This window comes from Alligator sinensis, unplaced genomic scaffold (genome assembly GCF_000455745.1).
Source record: "Alligator sinensis unplaced genomic scaffold, ASM45574v1 scaffold223_1, whole genome shotgun sequence".
Classification (NCBI taxonomy): Eukaryota; Metazoa; Chordata; order Crocodylia; family Alligatoridae; genus Alligator; species Alligator sinensis.
In genome coordinates, this window is record NW_005841936.1 from 898,653 (window position 1) to 919,912 (window position 21,260).

At 41.7% G+C, this 21,260-nt stretch overlaps 1 protein-coding gene across 1 annotated transcript in view; it reads right to left on the reverse strand.

Annotated features, from left to right (window-relative positions):
- The window catches only part of LOC102380392, a 150,046-nt gene that overhangs the window by 78,802 nt on the left and 49,984 nt on the right, over positions 1-21,260 (reverse strand). Inside the window, 1 exon segment of the mRNA XM_025199104.1 lies at positions 3,601-3,831. Coding sequence (XP_025054889.1) covers positions 3,601-3,831 — 231 coding nt within the window.

Here is a 21,260-nt window from a genome sequence, read left to right on the forward strand (position 1 = left end):
CTGCACCTGGGGAGGAAGAACCAGCAGCATACCTACAGGCTACGGAACTCCCTTCTCATCAGTGCAGAGGCAGAAAAGGATCTTGGAGTCATTATTGATACCAAAATGAACATGGGTTGATAGTGTGGGGACGTGGTCAGGAAGGCCAACTGTACCTTGTCATGCATCCACAGATGCATCTCAAGCAGGTCCAAGGAGGTGATCCTCCCCCTCTATGTGGCACTGGTCAGGCCGCAGTTGGAGTAGTGTCCAGGTCTGGGCGTTGCACTTCAGGAGGGATGTGGGCAACATAGAGAGGGGCCAGAGGAGGGCCACCCGCATGATCAGGGGTCAGCATGGCAGGCCCTATGAGGAGAGGCTAAGGGACCTGAACCTGTTCAGCCTCCACAAGAAGGCTGAGGGGGGATCTAGTGTCCTATTACAAACTAGTCATGGGGGACCAGCAGGCATGGGGAGAGTCCCTGTTCCCCTGAGCACTACCAGGAGTGACAAGAAATAACGGTCATAAGCTGGCAGAGGGTAGAGTCAGACTAGACATCAGGAGGCGCTACTTCACGGTCAGGGAGGCTAGGAACTGGAACCAACTTCCAAGCGAAGTGATGCTGGCTCCTACCCTAGGGGTCTTTAAGAGGAGGTTAGATGAACACCTTGCTGGGGTCGTTTGCCCCCAGTACTTTTTCCTGCCATGGCAGGGGGTCGGACTTGATGATCTGCTCAGGTCCCTTCTGACCCTACCAACTATGAAACTATGAGAGGTTACTCAGTGCATGTTAGTCTGTTCTTGACAATGGTGAAGTCCTTCTCTTGCGACATGATGCATAGATCATCAGCATATATGAAGCTCCTCGTATTACTCCATATGGTCATTGGTATGCATGTTAAAAAGGATTGGTGCCAACATGTTACCTTGTGGGAAGCCGTTTTGTTGTCCCCTCCAGCATCTCCATTTCTTTCACAGTTCTACATAAAAACATCTATTTTCTGAAACAGATCAGATGAGCTGAATTAGGTGGTAGTTGTGTGTCATATCGCAGACTTTGGCAAGCAGGTTTTTTTGACTGACTGTGTCACATGCTGCTGAAAAAGCCTATAAACATGACACCTGCTATCATCCTTTTCTCAAATCCATCATCTTTATGCTGGATGCTGATTAGTATTTGGCCAGTGCAGAACGTGCCTAATCTAAATCCAGCTTGTTCTGGAATTAGGTGTTGTTCAATATGAGGTGAAAGGTGACTGAGAATAAGGTGTTTATAAAGCTTATAAAGATGGCACAGAAGTGTCACCACCCAAAAGTTGTCTGGGCCAGAGGCACCCTTCCCTGACTTCAATAGAGCTATTACTTGGGCTTCTCACCGTAGTTTAGGTATCTTTTTAACTTTGAACTGGGCCACAAAGACAAGGAATAATTTTGTGCTCCATAGCAGTGATAACATAGACCTAATTATTTTTCTAACTTGTCTTCCTCAAATATTGTTCTACCTTAGCAAAACCCTTCAATGGCTTCAAACTGCAAATTTTTTTAATGAAAAAAAAAAAAAGGTGGAGAATAAGTCCATTCCATTTTCCCTGACATTTGGCAAGATTCAGCTAAATATCAATAATGCCCTCTCTTTTGTAAATAGCAGGACTTCACAGTCTTTCCCCCCTTTTCCTGCCCCCCAACCATCTTTTGCAGTGCTAGAAACTGGAGCTTTATCTTATGGGAAAAAAGAGAGAGAAATGTTTGCTGTATCCAGTAGGAAAGCCTATGGGTGTGTAAAGACTTGCTCCAGGAGGTGGGTGGGGGACACTTTAATTAGCACAGCTCCAAGAGCCAAGCTAATTAAGTGCCCGGACTGTCACATGCATCAGCATCCCCGCACTGAAACATGGTGGCAGGACCCTTTGAACTAATGCTCAGAGAACCAGCTTTAGTTTAAAGCAACCCACCACCATTTTTCAGTGCTGGGACCCTGATACACATGACGCTGGAGTCTTCTGGAGGCAGTAATTACCATGCTCCAGCAGACTCAATTGATCAAATCTGCTTCAATGCACTGTAATTACAGCACATCAGAGCAGCCTCCCTGCACGTGTATAGGAGCCCTGTGCTTCTAAGTTAATATCACTCATTCCAATCACACAAATCAGAGAGATGCGAGTAACATTAAAAAGATGTCATGTTTCCGACATGACAACAGTTATAAACTTCTATGTAGAATTACTCCTAATCCTGTTTTTCAGTGGAAGTCAAAGCCTATACATCTTTGTCTGCCTCAATAGAGAGTGACACCTTTTGCATCTGGTGTTTCCAAAGTGCCATATAGATGTCATCTCTAATTTTTTCCCTGGTTCTGTGGTGATCTTTTCCTTTCTTCTTTGAATCTAGAGTGCTGATGCTTCTTTGATCTGAATGCCCAAACTTCTCAGTATCGCTGAAGTTCTGTAGTACTTGCAAACATTCTTCTAAGCCAATAATCTTTTCCTCCATTACTTCCACCAATGTACACTTAGTATACAAGAAAACCCTTCTGAGTTCAAGCAGAAAAGCAAATGGATTACACTCGTTGCAGGTCATAGCCACTGATCCATTGCTGGCCACCACAGTACTGAGCACAAAAATGCATCTAGAAAGAAAGCTTCTCTCATCTCTGAACTCCCTCTAAAATGTTTGTTTAACCTGCTCAAGTGCTTTCCTGGCAACTGACTATAAAATGAGCCTCACTATTCACATCCACTTCCTTGCTTATAAAAAAAGGCGGGGGAGGAGGGGGGAGGACATTAATTACCCAAGGACTTCAAATACCACTGCTGATCAAAGACCAAAAATTCCAGCCATGCATGGAAATCATACATCAAGATGCAGAAAGGTAGATCTGTCTTATCTTGCTTATTTAGAAGCCTGCAGCCCAGCCATACAACGCTCATGGAAAAACAGACTGACCAAAAGCATACCATTCAACCTCCAAGTGTGAAGTCTGCAGCTATGGCCTGTGAAATTTTTACACCTCTCTCGTCTGAATGAAAGTTGATATTCAGGGCACATTCAAATCTTGTCCTCTAAGATTCCCCAAAAAGAGTGCCAATCATCAGTACTCATGATGTGAACAACTGCTTACTAGGAATTAGTCTTAATCCACAATTTTTTTTTATATAGATGACTGACCAAAATTGCCATAGAACACTAAATCTGTGTGGGGCTCAGAAAAAAAAGCTCATATTTCATTCTGTTAATCACAGACTTTCCCACAATGATCCTTTCTTTATTTCACCTTCCTTTGCTAAACAAATGTAGGCATTCTCCATCAACAGAATTACTTTTGTATAGTTCAACACATCTGGAAAAATGATTATATAGTATTTTATGTTGATAAAGAATTTAAATTACAATCAAACTTTGGTTAACTTGATTATCTGAAATGCACAGAAACACATCCGTCTCCCACTCAGAAACATGCAGGATGTACACACATGAAAGTAATAAACACTCCATGGATTTCATATGCATGATTTAGACCAGAGAAAGGTTTTCAAAACAAGAAAGAGTGCTATAAAACCTTGCAAAGTAGCACTTTTTAACCTGTTTTAAAATGTACAAAGTCTGGGATTATAACTCACCCAAGGTGCAGATGGTACAATAAGTGTCAAAATAAGCAAATCGTTGCAGCATTCCTCCAGACATTGATGACATCTAGTCACATGAGTCATCAACCTAGCATAAACAGCAGTTGGTAAGATGTAACGAGCTCTCTCACAGGACTCCTGTCCTGGGGCAAGCATGAAGCTCAGTGTTTGCCTCATGGCAAGCAGGTGTTTGAGCAACTTGCTAAGTTTTCCTTCAAGAGCACTCTGTAAAAACAAAAAGGTTAGGAGAAGAAATGGTAAACAGTGTGAAATAAAAAGAAAGCTAATTATGCTAGGTGAAAGGCCATGAGTAATGTTTAAGCACCTGCAAGAACAGCCACAAATATGCTGACATTTCTAAAACAATCTCCTGGGAATTTATCGGAGATGTCAAACTCTAGGCACTCTGCCTTTTCTTTTTTTCTTCCCCCTCCAAACCATCTGTGGATAACATGTGTTGAGGGGGTACGAGCTGACAAAGCATGAAACGCAACTAACTGCCAGACTTTTAGCCTCTTACAACAAATATGAAAACAAAGATCAAAGCCATCATCTAGACTAGGCTGATTGTTTGGTTTTTCTGAAGAACAGCCCAAAGCTAGTATAAGAAATGTATTCAAACTTCTAAACAATCAGAGTATCAGCAAAGCATAAACAAGAGCATGTTTATCTTATACCTACCACAGGATCTTCTTGTGTCCTTTTCCTGTTTAAGTCTTTAGCCAGCTGGACACAAATTATTGAACAGCATGTTTTCATTTACTAAGAACAAGAGATAATTTCTAAAGATCGGGAACTCATTTTGAAGCAAATTCCATGAAAAGAACACATAAATGTATATGAAGTGAGATAAATCAGAGAGGAAATATGAAATCATATAACACTACTACACACAAAACGCAAGTGTAGTACCCTTCTCAAATTTTAAGCAGAAACTAATTACAATGACTCAGATACATATACCCTTGTGTGAAATGTAATGTACGTTTCACCTTAAAATATAAGCATTTGCTTTAAAGATCATGACTTACAAATTAGTCTCAAAATTTCAATCCGATCTGTTTTTTCTTAATTATAAATACTAGTTTAATGTTACCTGTAATTACATATAATTTAGCATTTCAGTGTACTAGAGGTAGCACTATTCTACTTCTCTAAGAGGAAGACAATAGCAGTTATAAATACATAAAGTAGCTTCTTTCTGGATTCTTTCCACAAAGCATAAAGCCTTTAAGAAAAACTTGTTTTACTATTTTTAGTCTTAAAAAAAGCCATATAATTTTGATCTTTCAAAAGTTCTACTTCAGTGAAAATTTTCTGCCATTTTGCTTGTTACGGTTTGGTATTTTGCACATAAAAGCACAATTTTGACTGTCAAAACTACTGGCCATGAACACAAAAGCTTAGCTGCAATTGAAAGTTACTTAAAACCAAAATGAAGCTAACAATATTTTTGAGGCAGCTTTACATTTGGGTCCAGCCTTTTTTCTCTAGTTTTTCTAGATGGGTTAATGAAGGTCTTGGTGATGCCTCTCTAGTTGATCACTAGTCCTGAATGGAATGAAATACGACACCATTGCCAACATAAAAACAGGGGATCTGTATCTTCTGTGTCATGATAGACCTAACTTAAATTTCAAGTTTCTTCCTCCCTCCCCATTTCAGCATTGCACTAGGTCTACATTCTACAGTAATGTAAGAGAACAGAAACTATTTAACTACTTGAAAATCATTCTAAAACTTCTGAGTTTAGACATGTCTAATTTTATCATGCATAATATGTATTGGGCCATTTTTGTTGTTCTGCATTGCACCATTGGTACAGGTGGTACCTATAGAATCATTATCTCCCACAGTAGCCATAGAGAATAATTACAGAACACCACATGCTTCCTAAAACCCTAATATGTGCTGCATGACTTGCATCCCCCTTCAGTCTTCTCTTCTTTAGATTGAAGGAAGTGGGTTTGTTCAACCTTTCTTCAGGTCACGCATTCAAAATTTCTTCTTATTCTCGCTCTCCTATGCTCACTTCCATTTGTCTATAATCCTTCTTAAAGTATAGTGGCCACAAGTGGATGTAGTATCCCAGCTAAGGCTTCAGCAGTGCCAAGCAGAGTAAAACAGCTATTTCCAATCTATTACATAAAGCACTCTGATTGATACATCTTACAATGATATTTTCCCTTTTTTGGACAGCACCACCTTGTCGAGTCAAATTTAGTTAGTGATCTACTTTGAACTTTACTGAATGTGATCTTACTGATTTCAGACCACCTTTCCAATTTGTCAAGCCCTTTTGGATTCTGATCTTGCATTATAAAGTGTTTGCAATGCCCTCTATATTGGTGTCATCTGCATTTTTTTTTTAATTTTCCAAGTGCTTAATGAAAACACTGAATAGAACAGAGGTTGGGACAGACCTTTGGCAGGATTCACTTGAATACCCATATCAGTTTGACAGCAAACCATTGAAACTCCTTGAAAGCGAATTTTCAACTAGCTGTATACAGAGCTAACAGTGATTATATCTAGAAAGCACTTAGCTTGCTTATGAAATTGTTACGTGGGACAGCATCAAAACCTTTACTGAAGACAAAATGCATCTCACCTGCTCCTTCCCCTAATCAAGTAGAAAAGTTACCCTGTCAAAGAATAAAATCCAATTGATTTTATGTGATCAGGTCTCAACTTACACATTAGCTTTTTATATTTTTGAATCTTCCGAATGCCAATTGATTACTAAATGATTTGATCCAAAAATCTCTCTTGGGTTCAAGGTGAGGTTGATTTCTTTCTAATTATTTGGGGGTCCTCCTTTTACCGTTTTTTAAAGATTGACATTATTTTTGGCTTTTCAGTGAATTGGATCTCCCCTGTACTCCACCACAGGTTCTCAAAAATAGTCCCTTATGCACACATCCCCAAGAGCACGCATATGTGTTTCCCTGGGGACAATGAGCAGCAGCACAAACATGGTATCTATTTCAAATGTGCTGTTGCTCATTGTTCCCAGGGAACACCTCCACACGCATGTTCTGGGATGCAGCAAATTGCCCCGTGTTGGGTAAGGGAGGCTGGAGCCAGCACCTGGGCTGGCCCCGGCAGCCTTACCTGGAGTCTTACGGGCCTCCTGGGGCTGCAGTGGCAGCAATCCGAGTACGCGGAGCTTGACCAGCAGCCGGAGCACAGCTCTGGCCAGGCAGGCTCTAGTTTTGGGAGTATACTGTGCCACTTTTTTCTTCTCCATGGTTTTTTTTTGTTGTTGTTGTTGGGGGTTTTTTTTATTATAAAGATAGCAGGATTCCCCAGTATCTAATTTTGCCTCTGAGCTGCAAATATGCAGAGTGGCAAACCAATTCACATGTGCCATGTGCATTCTATGGTGCCTCAAAAGCCTTTGAGGTGCTGCAGAGCACACATTCCCACTTGTGGGGACACAGCCTATGATTGAGACATTACTTCAATTAGTTCCTTAAGTACTCTAGGCTCAATTTCAACAGGCCCTGATAATGTGAGGTCATGTATCTTATACATACATTCTTCAACTTTTCTTATATACTCTGGCCTCCAGTTCTGTCTCCTAATTAAGAACATAAGAATTGCCATTTACTGGGTCAGAGCATAGGTTCATCTAGCCCAGCATCCTATGTCACACAGTGGCAGAGAGTTGATGCTGAAAGGGACAGTGAACTGGGTATGACCTGAGCTTTTTCACCCCTGTTCCTCTCTCACTTTCAGCCTCCAGCATTTGTGGGGACACAGCCTATGATTGAGACATTACTTCAATTAGTTCCTTAAGTACTCTAGGCTCAATTTCAACAGGCCCTGATAATGTGAGGTCATGTATCTTATACATACATTCTTCAACTTTTCTTATATACTCTGGCCTCCAGTTCTGTCTCCTAATTAAGAACATAAGAATTGCCATTTACTGGGTCAGAGCATAGGTTCATCTAGCCCAGCATCCTATGTCACACAGTGGCAGAGAGTTGATGCTGAAAGGGACAGTGAACTGGGTATGACCTGAGCTTTTTCACCCCTGTTCCTCTCTCACTTTCAGCCTCCAGCATTCAGGTTCTAGGAAGTTCCCATCTCCCATGCTCAATAGCTACTGATGCCCCTCTCCTCCAAGAATCTGTCTAATCCCTTTTTAAATCTGGCTAAACTGTCAGCTTCCACATCTAGTGGCAATGAGTTCCACTCGTTAATTATACATTGAATGAAAAAGCACTTCCTTCTACATTCATTCTGAGGTGTGGGGACCAAAACTAGGCACAGTATTCAAGGTATGGACACACTATGGATTTATAAAGAGCATAATGTTACTTTGCATTTTGTTTACAATTCTCTTCTAATAAACCCTAACATTCTGTCTGCCTTTTTGATGGCTGCTGAGCACGGAACTGACGTTTTCAGCTAACTGTCCAACATGATTCCCAGATCTCTTTCCTGTGTCGTAACAGCTAATGTAGAGCCTATGATAATGTAGGTATACTTTGGATTATTTTTACCCAGGTGTATCACTTTACACTTATGTGCGCTGAATTCATCTGACATTTAGTTGCCCATTAGCTCAATTGTGTCAGATCCTTCTGCAGTTCCTTACAGTCTGCCTAGGTCTTCACCACTTTGAATAATTTTGTGTCATCAGCAAATTTGGCCACCTCACTGCTCACCCCCTTTTCCAGATCATTTATGAATATGTTAAAATAGCACTCATCCCAACACAGAAACCTGGGGCACCCCACTGCTTACTCGTTTCCATCCTGAAAACTCACCGTTTATACTCACTCTTTGCTTTCTATCTTTAAGCCAATTTCTAATCCACAAGTGGATGTTCCATGTGACTACATAATTTAGTAAAGATCTTCTGATGGTGCTCCTTGTCAAAGGGTTTTTGGAAGTCCAGGTATACTATGTCAACTGGATCACCATGATCCATTTTCGTATTGACACCCTCAAAGAACTATAATAGCTTGGTGAGGCACGATTTCTCTTTGACAAAGCAATGTTGATTCCTCCTCACCAAGTCATGTTCATCCATGTATTGAACAATTTTTGTTTTTTTAATTGTTTCTACCAGTTTTCCAGGAACAGAAGTTAGGCTCACTGGTCTGTTGTTCCCCGAGTCCCCTCTAGAGCCCTTTTTAAAATACTGGAGTCACACTGGCAACCAGTCCTCTGGTTAGTCCATCAAGAGAGTATGAGGATCACTTTAGTGCGGGGAGAAAGATTTGGGTTTTCAGTGCTGCCTTGATCACCATATGGTATATTATGCTCCTTCAGCCTACTGACAGCTGTCATTAGCTGCTTCAACTTACACTGCAAATGAGTGTAACAGTACAGTATAAGACAAGGGGGACACAAAATGTAGTTTATCGACATCTCGGCCTTACCCTTTCCTTATGTGCAAATCTTTGACAAGAGCAGAGGATTCATTCCAGTTCATTTAATACATGCTAAGCTAGACCCTCAATTGATGAAAATCAGTACTGTTCCATTAATTCAATAGCATGTTATTTACAGAAGATGATATATTAAACTGAGCATCTTGTGAGCTTTCTGAGGGTCCGCATTTCATAGATTTCATAGATATTCGGGCTGGAAGGGACCCTGAAGGATCGAGTCCAGCCCCCTACCCCAGGAGCAGGAAGTCAGCAGGGATCATAGGATCCCAGCAAGATAAACATCCAAATGAACCTTGAAGGAGTTCAAAGTGGGTGCTTGAGCCACCTCCAGCAGCAGTCTATTCCAAACCTTGGGGGCTCGGACAGTAAAGAAATTCTTCCTTATGTCCAGCCTCAATCGGTCTCGGCGGAGTTTGTGGCCATTTCATCTTGTCATCTCTCGGGGTGCTCTGGTGAACACACATTCCCCGAGATCCTGGTGAACACCAGATCGCCCCTGAGCCTGCACTTTTCTAGGCTGAAGAGTCCCATGGCTCTTAGCCTCTCATCATAAGGTCTGTTTTCCTGACCTCTGATCATGCGTGTGGTTCTCCTCTGCACTCTCTCAAGCTTCTCCACATCCTTTTTGAATTGTGGAGCCCAAAACTGGATGCAGTACTCCAGCTGCAGTTTCACCAAGGCCAAGTACAACGGGCGAATGACGTCCTGGGATCTGCTTGAGAAACATCTGTGGATGCAAGCCAGCGTTTTGCTCGCTTTACTAGCCACAGCATCACATTGAAGGCTCATGTTCATCTTGTGGTTAATCATGACTGCCCCACCCCCCGTCCCTTTCATCTGTAGTGCTAACCAGTGTAGCACTGCCGAGCCTATAAGGATGCTGCAGGTTTGCAGGTTTTTCCTCCCAAGGTGGAGAACCTTGCATTTTTTGGTGTTAAATACCATCAGGTTCTCATCCGCCCATTTCATGAGTCTATCAAGATCTGCCTGGATCACCCTCCTGTCCTCAGGTGTGGATGCTTTACCCCAGAGTTTGGTGTTGTCGGAAAACTTGGCCAGTCCACTTCTGACACCAATGACTACATCATTGATGAAGATGTTAAAAAGTATAGGCCCTAAGACAGAGCCTTGAGGGACCCCACTGGTCACAGTGCACCACAACGATTGACTTCTGTCAACCACCACCCTCTGGGTCCTACCACAGAGCCAATTCCCCCGCCAGCAGATCATGGTTTGGTCAAGGCCGCAGTTAGCCAGTTTTGCCAAGAGGTGATCATGAGATACCAGATCAAAGGCTTTTTTAAAGTCAAGATATATGACATCAATCTCTTCCCCCTTGTCCAGGTCATAGGTCACCTGGTCATAAAAGGAAATGAGATTGGTCAAGCAAGACCTACTCGCAACAAACCTGTGCTGGGTATCCCTCAGGATGTTGCCATCAGATAGTCTGTTAAGGATGGCCTCCTTGATAATCTTTTCCAAGACCTTCCCCAGGATAGAGGTCAGGCTGATGGGCCTGTAGTTTGCCGGATCCACTTTCCTCCCTTTTTTGAAGATAGGCACCACATTGGACTTCCAATCTTCAGGCACTTCACCAGACCACCAGGAGTTCTCAAAAATCCGTGCCAGCTACAATGCTTGACAGCTCCCTGAGTACCCTTGGGTGTAAACCATCAGGGCCGGCTGACTTGAAGGTATCCAGCCTCTCAAGGCGTTCCTTCATGAGGTCAGCTTTGATGGAGGGTAAGGCATCTCCCTCACCTGGGCCTCCCTGACCCACAGTGGGCAGGGGGGTCCCATGCGACTGGTGAAAAAATGACGCAAAGTACCTATTAAGCAAGTTTGCTTTTTCCTGGGCATCGGTTGTCAGTTGCCCCATCTGGTTTAGCAGGGGTCCAATGTTGCCATGCTTCTCCTCCGGCTCCCTACATATCTAAAAAAGGACTTTTTATTGTCCTTGATATTTGTAGCTACCTGGAGTTCCATCGCAGCCTTGGCTTTCCTGGTTTGCTCTCTGCTGGTCTGGACCAGAGCAGAGTATTCCTCCTTGGTGGTGGATCCAGTCCTCCATCCTTCGTAGGTCTGTCTTTTAAGATGCAGGAGGTCTGCCAGTTCCCTGGAGGGCCAAGAGAGCTGCTGTGCCCTTTTGCTGCCTTTCCTCCAAGACAGAATAGACTTTGCTTGCGCATCCAGGATTGCTCCCTTGAGGAACAACCACTCATCTTGAACTCCCCTCCTCTTTGGGTTGTGGCCCTTTAGGGGCTCACTGACAAGCCCCCTTAGTTTGTCAGTCAGCTTTCCTGAAGTCGAGGACTTCTGTATTACTGACTGAGTTGCCAGCTTCACAGCGGATGGTGAAGGTGATCAGCTCGTGGTCACTGTCACCCAGCTTCCCTTCGATTGATAGGTCACTGATTAGGTCATCCCCAATTGCCAGTACCAGGTCGAGCAGCACTTTACCTCTCATCGTCCCATAGACTTCCTGCATCAAATAGAGGTCATCCATGCACGAGAGAAAGCTTTGTGACTGCTCGGATTTGGTTGAGTGCTCCTCCCACGAGATGTTTGGGTAGCTAATGTCTCCCATGACAATCATAAACCAGGAGCGTGCGGCCTCAGCCAATTCCTTGGCAAACTCCTGGTCAAGGTCTTGACCCTGGGTAGGGGGTCTATAGTAGACACCCACCATAGTATCCCCTGTGCCGTGTTCCCCATGGATTTTAACCCAGAGGGTCTCAATTCATCCAGCATGGGTGCCAATGTCGGCTTGGAGGGATGCTTAGCTTTCCTTGACATAGAGAGCTACACCCCTGCTCCTTTTGTCCACTCGATCCCTCCTGTACAGGGTATAGCCATCTATACCTGTGGCCCAGTAATGGGTAGAGTCCCACCAGGTCTCCATTATTCCTATGACATCATAGTTATTTGCATTTAGCAGGAGGACAAGTTCCTCCTGTTTGTTCCCCAAGCTCTTGGCATTTGTGTATAGGCACACAAGTGTCCCTTCGGGGGCCCTAGTGTTGCCTACAGCTCATTCCAGGGCTGGGGCAGGGGTTGGTTCCCTTAAGTGCTTTGGTCTGCTGGCTTTGCAAGGGTTGGTCAGTGGGCCAGCAGTGGCAGTAGTCCCTCTGTCCCCTGGTGGGCTTAGTTCATTGATAGTTTCTAAACTGGTTTACATTCTTTGTAGGATATCTGATATTTATTAGATATCTGACTTATTTCCTCCTCTTTCCACAGGTTTTCAACAACTTGCATAGAAATTTTCCTGTCATCTCAAAAAAAATGGCTTCACTCCTACATAAATTACAGCATGAAATCTGCTTCTCAAAAATCACAACCAACTGAAATGATATCATGCACTTCTGATACACTGGAATGAGAGTTTAAAGGGAAAATGTTTAGTGTTTTGCATTAAATGCATGCAACTAGTTAACAGATAATCAGTGGTACAATAAATCTCATAGATCTTCTTAACCAATAACTCTCCATTAAACCTCCACACCAAAGAAATTAATACTGCAGTGTATATGAAAAAAAAAAAAATCGAAGGAGAAAAAACAAATAAAAAAAACTCACATAAAAGAAAAGCACAGCATATCACAGGTTCTGAAAACTTTAGGAGGGATAAGGAGTTTATGTTCTACTTCCATCCAAGAAAAAAGTTTCACAAGAGCATAAAAACACCCTGCATTATATTAAGAGAATTAAACATCAGAGATCTTGGATTATTAGAAGTATTTATAGGCCAAAAATTAAAAAAAAAAAACTTTATTAACTAGATTTCCCACTGAATTGTTTTTTGATGAGTTTCCCACTTATATAGTAATGTAAATATTGACACATTGCAAGACAGCTGTTTCATTATTTATTTCTCATACTGTACATTTAAAATTCTGCAGAACAAGTTTATCAAGCCATTGGCTCTTGCAGTATTTCTTGACCATTATTTAGGGAAAAAAAAAAAATGAGGCCTCTCCAAAATAATGTCTTTTAAAATACTTTGGCTTGAAATCATTCCTTTCTTGATGATTATGTGAAACATATTAAAGGATTGGGTCAAAAATTGGCTGATGGGGTGCACCCAGAGAGTGGTGGTGGATGGGTCATACTCAACCTGGTGGGATGTGAACAGTGGGGTCCCCCAGGGCTCGGTCCTGGGGCCTACACTGTTCAACATCTTCTTCAGCGACTTGAACGAGGGGGTGGAAAACACATTGTCCAAGTTTACCGATGACACCAAGATGTGGGGAGAGGTAGGCACGCTCGAAGGGAGAGAGGCTACAATTAGACTTAGACTACAGAAGTGGGCAGATGGTAATAGGATGGGATTCAATAGATAAATGCAGGGTGCTAAACCTGGGGAGAAGGAATCCACAGCATACATACAAGCTGGGGAGCTTCCCCCTTGTGAGCACAGAAGCAAAAATGGATCTTGGAGTCATTACTGACTCCAAGATGAACATGAGCCGCCAATGCCAGAGAGCCAGTCCAGAGAGGTGATACTCCCCCTCTACACGACATTGGTCCAGCCTCAATTGGAGTACTGCGTCCAGTTCTGGGCACCGCACTTTAAGAAGGATGTGGCCTGCCTTGAGAAGGTTCAGAGAAGGGCTACCCACTTGGTTGGAGGGCAACAGGGCAGGCCCTATGAGGAAAGGCTGAGGCACCTGAACCTGTTCAGCTTCAACAAGCAGAAGCTGAGGGGGGGATTTGGTGGCTGCCTACAAACCCGTTAGGGGAGATCAGCAGCAAATAGGAAGGGTCCTATTTCCCCCAGCACCACCTGGGGTGATAAGGAACAATGGCCAGAAGCTGCTGGAGAATAGGTTCAGGTTAGAGATTAGGAGGCACTATTTCACTGTCAGGGAAGCTAGGATCTGGAACCAACTTCCTAGGGAAGTGTTCCTTGTTCCTACCTTGGGTAAATTCAAAAAGAGGTTGGATGAACACCTGTCTGGGGTCATGTGATCCCAGCGTGTGCTCCAACCAGTGGCAGGGGGTTAGACTAGATGATCTATTCAGGTATATTCTGACCCCTAACTACTATGAAACTATGAATTTCTTTTTAGGATAGTGTGTTTCCTGCATATAGTAAAATTTCAGAAACATTCTGACCTTGAACCACCTTGCTTCTGAGACTGCAGTTCATTTAGACACAACACAGAAGTAAAGATTATACCCCTAACATTTAATGGACAAAGATTATATGCAATGAAAACCACACTGTTATATAAATGCTAAAAGCATCATTTTCCAACACAATCACTTCTTATTACCAAACGGGCAGGAAAAGATTAATAAAAGCAGGCTTGATTTAGCTAATGTCAGAGGAAATTTTTCAAGAGGCCTCTGAAATGACAATCAGTGTTAGTTCAACTACTTTGCTGTCTTTCCTTTAGTTTAGCCCATCTGATATAACATGAAACCACCAGAAAGCAGGACAAAGCAGGGAAGAAATGAACCCACCATCTAGAACTACATTCTGAATTGAATAAGCCTTATGCATTTAAGAACTTCTCAGACTTGCTAAACCATGAAAGATTCATTTTGTTGCATGACTGAAGCCCACACACTTGTCAATTTACTTTTTTTTTTTTAAACTCCACCACATCACTTCAAATTCTTAATTGCTGATCAGTGTTTACAGCTAGGTTATTATTTGCATCTGTGGCAATTATAACCTTTCTGGATGCATACAGACATTTGGGGAGGTTAGGGGAAGGTTATATCAAGTTAAAAATGGCCAAGATGGGGAAGCTAGCAGGGTAGGGGGGTTGGGAGAGTGGGGGAACCAGGGGGCAAGCAGGCCTTGGGGCGGGGAGGGGGGGAGAATCAGGGGTCTACAGGGGGATCAAGTGGGCAGGCAGCATCTGTAGGAGGGATCAGGGGGAGGGGGCTAGTGGTGTTGGCATTGGAGATCAGGGGGCAGGCAGGGTTCGCAAGGGGGTTGCTGGGGTCCAGAAGGGTAAGGCAGGATCAGAGGAACCCACATGGCCCATGTGGGGGAGGCTTGGGGGGGGGTTCTCTCCCCCACCCCCTAGGACCAGGGGCTATTTTTAGCCCCCAAACCTCTCCCACCCCCAGATGAACAACCCTCTGGGAAGCCCACCACCCATCCCTTTTGCCCCTCCCCCACCAGGACTTACTTCCTGGGCTCCTGGGTATTGGCAAACGCTGATAAAATCAACACCAAGAGCAGCTTGCAGGATGGGGAGTTTGGTGGGCTGCGGGAAGTGGAGGGAAGAGGAGGCTGGCTGGTCTGTTGGCAGAAGGGGGGTTGTCCATCTGGGGGTGGGGCAAGTGGCCAGTGGGGGGCTAAAAATAGTCTGTTTTTGTGGGGGCAGGGCAAAAAACCACAACCCCAGGGCTGGGGCCAGCAGCTGGCCTTTCCTAGCCCTGGGACTGTGCTGAGAACTGCAAAGAAGTTCCAGGAGGATTACATCAGTCAAAAATGGCTGACCCAATCCAAATAGACTACCTCAGACGTAGAGTTAACTTGGATTGGGTCAGCCATTTTTTGACAAGTCTAACCCTCCTTAAACTTCTGTACAGTTTGCACTTAGATCAAACTAGGCATCTAAGGGTGCAGACAGCAGTGTCAATGTTTGCCCAATCTGGCCAAAGAAAGCAGTCTCTAGCCATGAGTAAACACAAGTGCATGGCTGCAAACACTTTAAAAGGTGGTCAATCAGGTGAAAATCTGACCCCTCATTGCATGAGGTATCAGATAACGATGTTTCAAAATGTAGCATCTTCTGTAACTTGTGTCTGCAGCGCTTCCAGCCTGTCGCTGTTTGCAGAATGGAAGGGGAGAAAGGGAGTGGAGGGAGTTCAGTCTGGGGGGTTTTCAGTCACCCCTACAGGGTGGAGCAGGAGTATTGGAGCCCTCCCTCTGAGATGGGGAGGGGGGGACTCCGATTCATCCACCCCACCCTTCAGCTTTGACTGGGGAGCTGCAAAAACGAGTACCCTCCACTGTCTTTCCTCCACCCCCATTCTGAAAAAAGCTGAGCACTGGCAGAGAGTTGTACCCATTGCTATGGGAATCTGGCTGCAGGATCCCAGCCAGCAGCTAGATTCCCCTCCCCACAGGAACCAACAGTGAATTTGTTTGGGCTGGGGTAACATTGTAACTCAGAACATTTTGTAGAAAACATCCCGAGTTATAGCTGGGAACTGCATTTCTGTCTATGCAAACTAATTCAGACCAGGTGGCCATTTCTTTTTAATGTGATCCAACTTCCCTCAACATCTACATGTACCCTCTGCCTAGATTTTCATTCTTATACAAGCATACCTTGAATTTTATTTGACATTATTTATCTTTAATCTAAGCACAGTACCCTACATTAAGGAACCCTACTATACCTTTTCAGAACTAAGCTGTCACTGTGCATCTTTAATTTACATACGAATACTATTATATTAAACTTAAAAGTAACATTTGTTTCAGTAATATAAAGAATTTTTAAAACTTTATTAATTAATTCAGCTTAACAAATAACAGATTTAGCATGTAAAGATGCATCCAATCCCCTAAATTATACATAAAGACAGATGTTTACCTTCCATCAATAGTGCTCCCTTAACCCAGATCAGTGTCCACAAGTCTTGTATTCTTTTCTTCTCTTCCTTTCAGTCTGACAGTTTGTTTCTATCAATATTAAAATTCTGTTTCTTCATCTCTATAAAATAATCCCCCCTTCTTTTCCCCCTAGAACTCTGCATAATACAAATCTTACGATTTGCTGCTAATCTGTGCTTTTAAATTAAAAATTTATTTCAAATTTGTTCTTAAGTGTTAGCTCACAGAACTTGCACTTTCCTTCAAAAAAAAAAAAAAAAAATCTGCAAATGCTCTGGGTTTGGAGACGAGAGATTTTTTTTAAAGCAAATTCCAAAAAATTTCACCAAATTTCCAAATTAGCATTTTTTCCTTCTTTCCTGTAGAACACTGACTTGAGAATACAACTTTTCCATTACTAAAACTTCCCAAACTTTTTGAAATCAGTCAGTGACTTCTGGGGTGGAGAAAGTTGTACTTGCATAGAATCAACGGTGCACCAGATGCTTCACAGACAGGCATGAAAATAAGATCCTTGCCATAAAGACATTATGTATGATTGATAACTAGAGATGAATAATGCAATGCTAGGAGTAACTATCAGACTAGCATACTGTTTGTATACTGTGAACCTTTGTGTGAATGAATAGTGAGGTTTTGCAGACACCAAACCTCAACAAATTTAATCTCTAATTTTAAATACAGGTGCACACACACACACTTTTGGGGACGAAGGAAGGAAGTTTAGTCCTCAACTTTTTTGGTTAATATTTCTCTTTTACTACTCGTGTCTATAAGCCTAAGTAAGTTTTCATGAGGAGTTTAAAATGACAAGATTATTGATGCATAACAGTGTGGCCTTGCTCTATAATTAAAGTTCCAGCATGCTATGATTATACACAACAGACAAGGGAAGAAATTGGTACTATATGAAACAAGGGACAATGACAAGAGTGGAAGAAAAACAGGAAGTGAGATTTCAAACAAAATTAAATGTTAATTTTAATTATCATAAAGTTTGTAGCAAACAATGATAGGAATTACCAACCTCTGGATCAAAACATTTAACACTGACAATAGCTAAGAAAAAGATGGCAAAAAATGTAAGAATATTTGTTCTCATAAAATTCATGCATTCATTTGGATGATTTTAGGGATCAATTTTATTTAGTTTCCAAATACATTAATTGCGAGGATAAAGCAGGTGCATCAGAGGAATATAAGTTTATAGGTATATTAACTTATATTAAGCTTATAATATAAGATGAATATAAGAATATATACATTTACTGGATACATACTGGTGGCATCAGCACCAGTCAAGAGATCCACTCTTAATAAGATTTACCATATGAACTTTAAAATGTAGCTTTCCGAATATAAAGTCTATGTTGAGATTTACATAGTGATGGAAATATAAATTACAATTTTAGGTGCACTAACCAAAATAAAGGGGAAAATTCACTATTATTTTGACCTTTGGGAAATGCCTCACTATAATTCACTATATGATTTCAGGATATGACCTCTTTCCAGCACTAATTAAAACTTAAAAATGCTCCAGGAGTGCAAATACATACTTGTCATAGCCCCTAGTGTGGTGCATTGTATGACATTATCTAAGCAAAATGAATTTTGATATTGAGGTTTTAATTGCAAAGCTTGTTGCATATATGTTAATATGCAATGCAAACCCTTCTCAGCTGGTGCTCTATCTGATGAAGTAATTTTCATGAATAATTCATCATGAAAGGCACTTCTACTGAGATACAATTTGCAATAATGTTTTTCAAGCGGGATCAGTGAAAATCAGAAGCTGTCATTGCCAATTTGTTTCAGTTCAGATTCAAAAGGTCACACCCTTGACATACAATGGCAGTTAGAACTGCCCTTTTCTTCTTTTACGTCAGCATCACATATTCCATTTTCTTTTACATTTTCTATTCTGACACCCAGAGAGTATTTATTTCAGGACTAAATAAAAATAGGAATTTTGGAAATTAGATTTTCATACCAGCTCTCAATAAATATATTTTCCAAATCTGTCAGTCACCCAGGTTCCATGCAACACACATGATAACAGTATGCTGTAAGTATATAGAAATGCTTATATCACACTCCAAATCATTTAAACAGAAAAGGTGTATCACCACAAATAATAAAGAAACTAATTAGATCATTAAAATATTTTATTTTAAAATTCACAAACAAAACGGGGAATGTTTCTTTACATCCCAGATGATTACAAATGTTATGCAGTGCATAAATAACAGATTTTTTTTATTTTGAACTTAAATGTGTAATTCATTTTAATGAATTTAAGCCATTAGAATTTTGAAGCTTTTATATGTTCCTACTTATCGTCTTAGTTTCTTCAGGGGAAAAAAGTCATTACAAGACTCAAATATGTTCTCATTATATCCGAGTTGCTAACCCATCCATAATTCTGTAATTTAAAAAAATACCTCCTGGGATGTTCTCTGAACATCTTTATTTAAGCTGTTTTGGATATGTATTCTTCACTTCATAATGCCAATACTACTTGAAATATTTCTTGTTTAACCACTCAATACCACAAAAATTCTGTTATATTTTACCTTGCATGTGTAACTATTTGAACATTACTAATGCATATTCATACGTTGTTATGATTTACATTGGCATATTTCCTCTGAGCAGTAGTACTTTCTGAAGCTTTTAACATCTTATGACTTGTGCGTCTTTCCACAATGGAATACTCATCACTTCAGAGATATGCAAGAAGTCAGGCATACAATTACAGTAATTCTGTAAATGCCAATTCCCAAATTAAGAACATATGAAATAGGACGATAAGGAATTTCTTGGGCCACCCAGTTCAGACCCTTATGACATGTCATTTAATCCCTTTGACAGCTATACCAGGTAATAATTTACAATTGATTAGGCTTTCAAAGTTGAAGGAACGTTCCAGGATCTCACTCCTTGAATGATTAAAAAACTTCAGGGGTGTAGGTTGTAGCCGTGTTGGTCTAAGGACATAGGCAGACAAGGTTCACCCAAAGAACCTTGTCTGCCTAAAAAACTTCAAACTTTTTAGCCTAAATTAATTCAAAGTCCATTTCTATCCCACTTATTCCTGTGCCTACAGTGTCCATTATGACGTGTCATTGTCTTTTAGACTGCTCTCATAAAATAGACTTTCTGTTTCCCTAGTAGTCATGTTAGTACTCATTCTCTGCACTTATTCTAATAGAAATTCATCTTTCTTGACCATAGTATCTAGAGCTGGATGGAATATTCTAAGTAAGGTCTCCAACTTATCTAAAGTTCAGTTCTTAAACTATTCTTCTCTCCTGCGGCTTTGTTCTCTGCTCATCGTTCAAATCCCTCAAGAGGAAAAAGCCCTCAACATCTCATCCTACACCAGTTCAAATTCCTCTTCTCCTTCAGGGCTATACATATAGAATCATAGGGCTGGAAGAGACCCCCCAGAAAGCAGCTAATCTAACCCCCAGCCAGAGGCAGGATCACCCCTGAACAGACCATCCTATACAAACGCACCAACTAACCTATTAAAAAAACTATACAGTCAGCCCTTACAACCACAAGACACAACACCCTAAGCTACAGGTAAAGCAGGCGGATCACAGTGGTCAATGTGCTGTGGCTGCAAAGGTTGTTGCACAGCCTTCTGGATCTTTTTTTCTGGCCAATATATTTACAGAACCATTTTTTGTATCATCAGTACCATCTCAGCATTTTGATAGCTTTGTCACCCCCTAAAGAGTGCTTCATCTGCTTCCTCTTCCTGCTTTGGTGGTCTATAATAAATCCTCACCATTATATTAGTGCTGTATCTTTCATCTTTTATCTTCACCCAACTACATTCTAATCTGCCATTTTCTTCTTCCTTAACCAGGGAACAATTTATGCATTTTAACATACAAGACAACACCACCAATGTTCCTCTCAACCCAGCCCTTTCAAAATCCCTGAACGTAGCTGTCCCCTAAATGTAGATGTTCCAGTCACAAGAGCTGTCCCACCAGGTCTCTGTGATACCAGTCAGGACATGGTTCCTTTCACAGGCTGTGACTTACAGCTCATCCTGTTTATTCTCCATGTCTTCAGCTCACCTTACTTACTCCCCATATACATTTGTATACATACATCAGACGTATTTTACATTTCTCCTACTTGTTTCCTTTTGCATCACTTGTTGCTGTCCTGTGGCTCTCTGGCCCTACCCCAGAGTTGAACTGCTTCTTCCTGTCCTTTCCCCTCTAGATTATTTGCTCTGTTACTGGAGGGTTTTGTTTACCATCCCCCGTGGAACCTAGTTTAAAACCCTCCTCACTAAGTTGACCAGATGACACCCAAGGATGCTCTTTCTATTTCTGGTCAGATGGATCCCATGTCTTGATAGCAGTGCTCCTCCTCATCTGCCCCTTGCTGAAGAATCCAAAGTCTTCACAACAACACCACTGTCACAGCAACGTGTTTATGTATCCATTGTAGCATAAAAGTAGAGACAGTCTGCCTAAAGATTAGATCTAGTGTTTGCTACTTACTACTCCCACCATGCACTGCCATTTCTCTCTCCAGTTTTTTATGTATTTCCTTCAACTTGACATCATCTGGCAACTCCACTCTCCTCCTTCAAACTCTATTTTTCTTGTCTCATAAATTTCATTTTC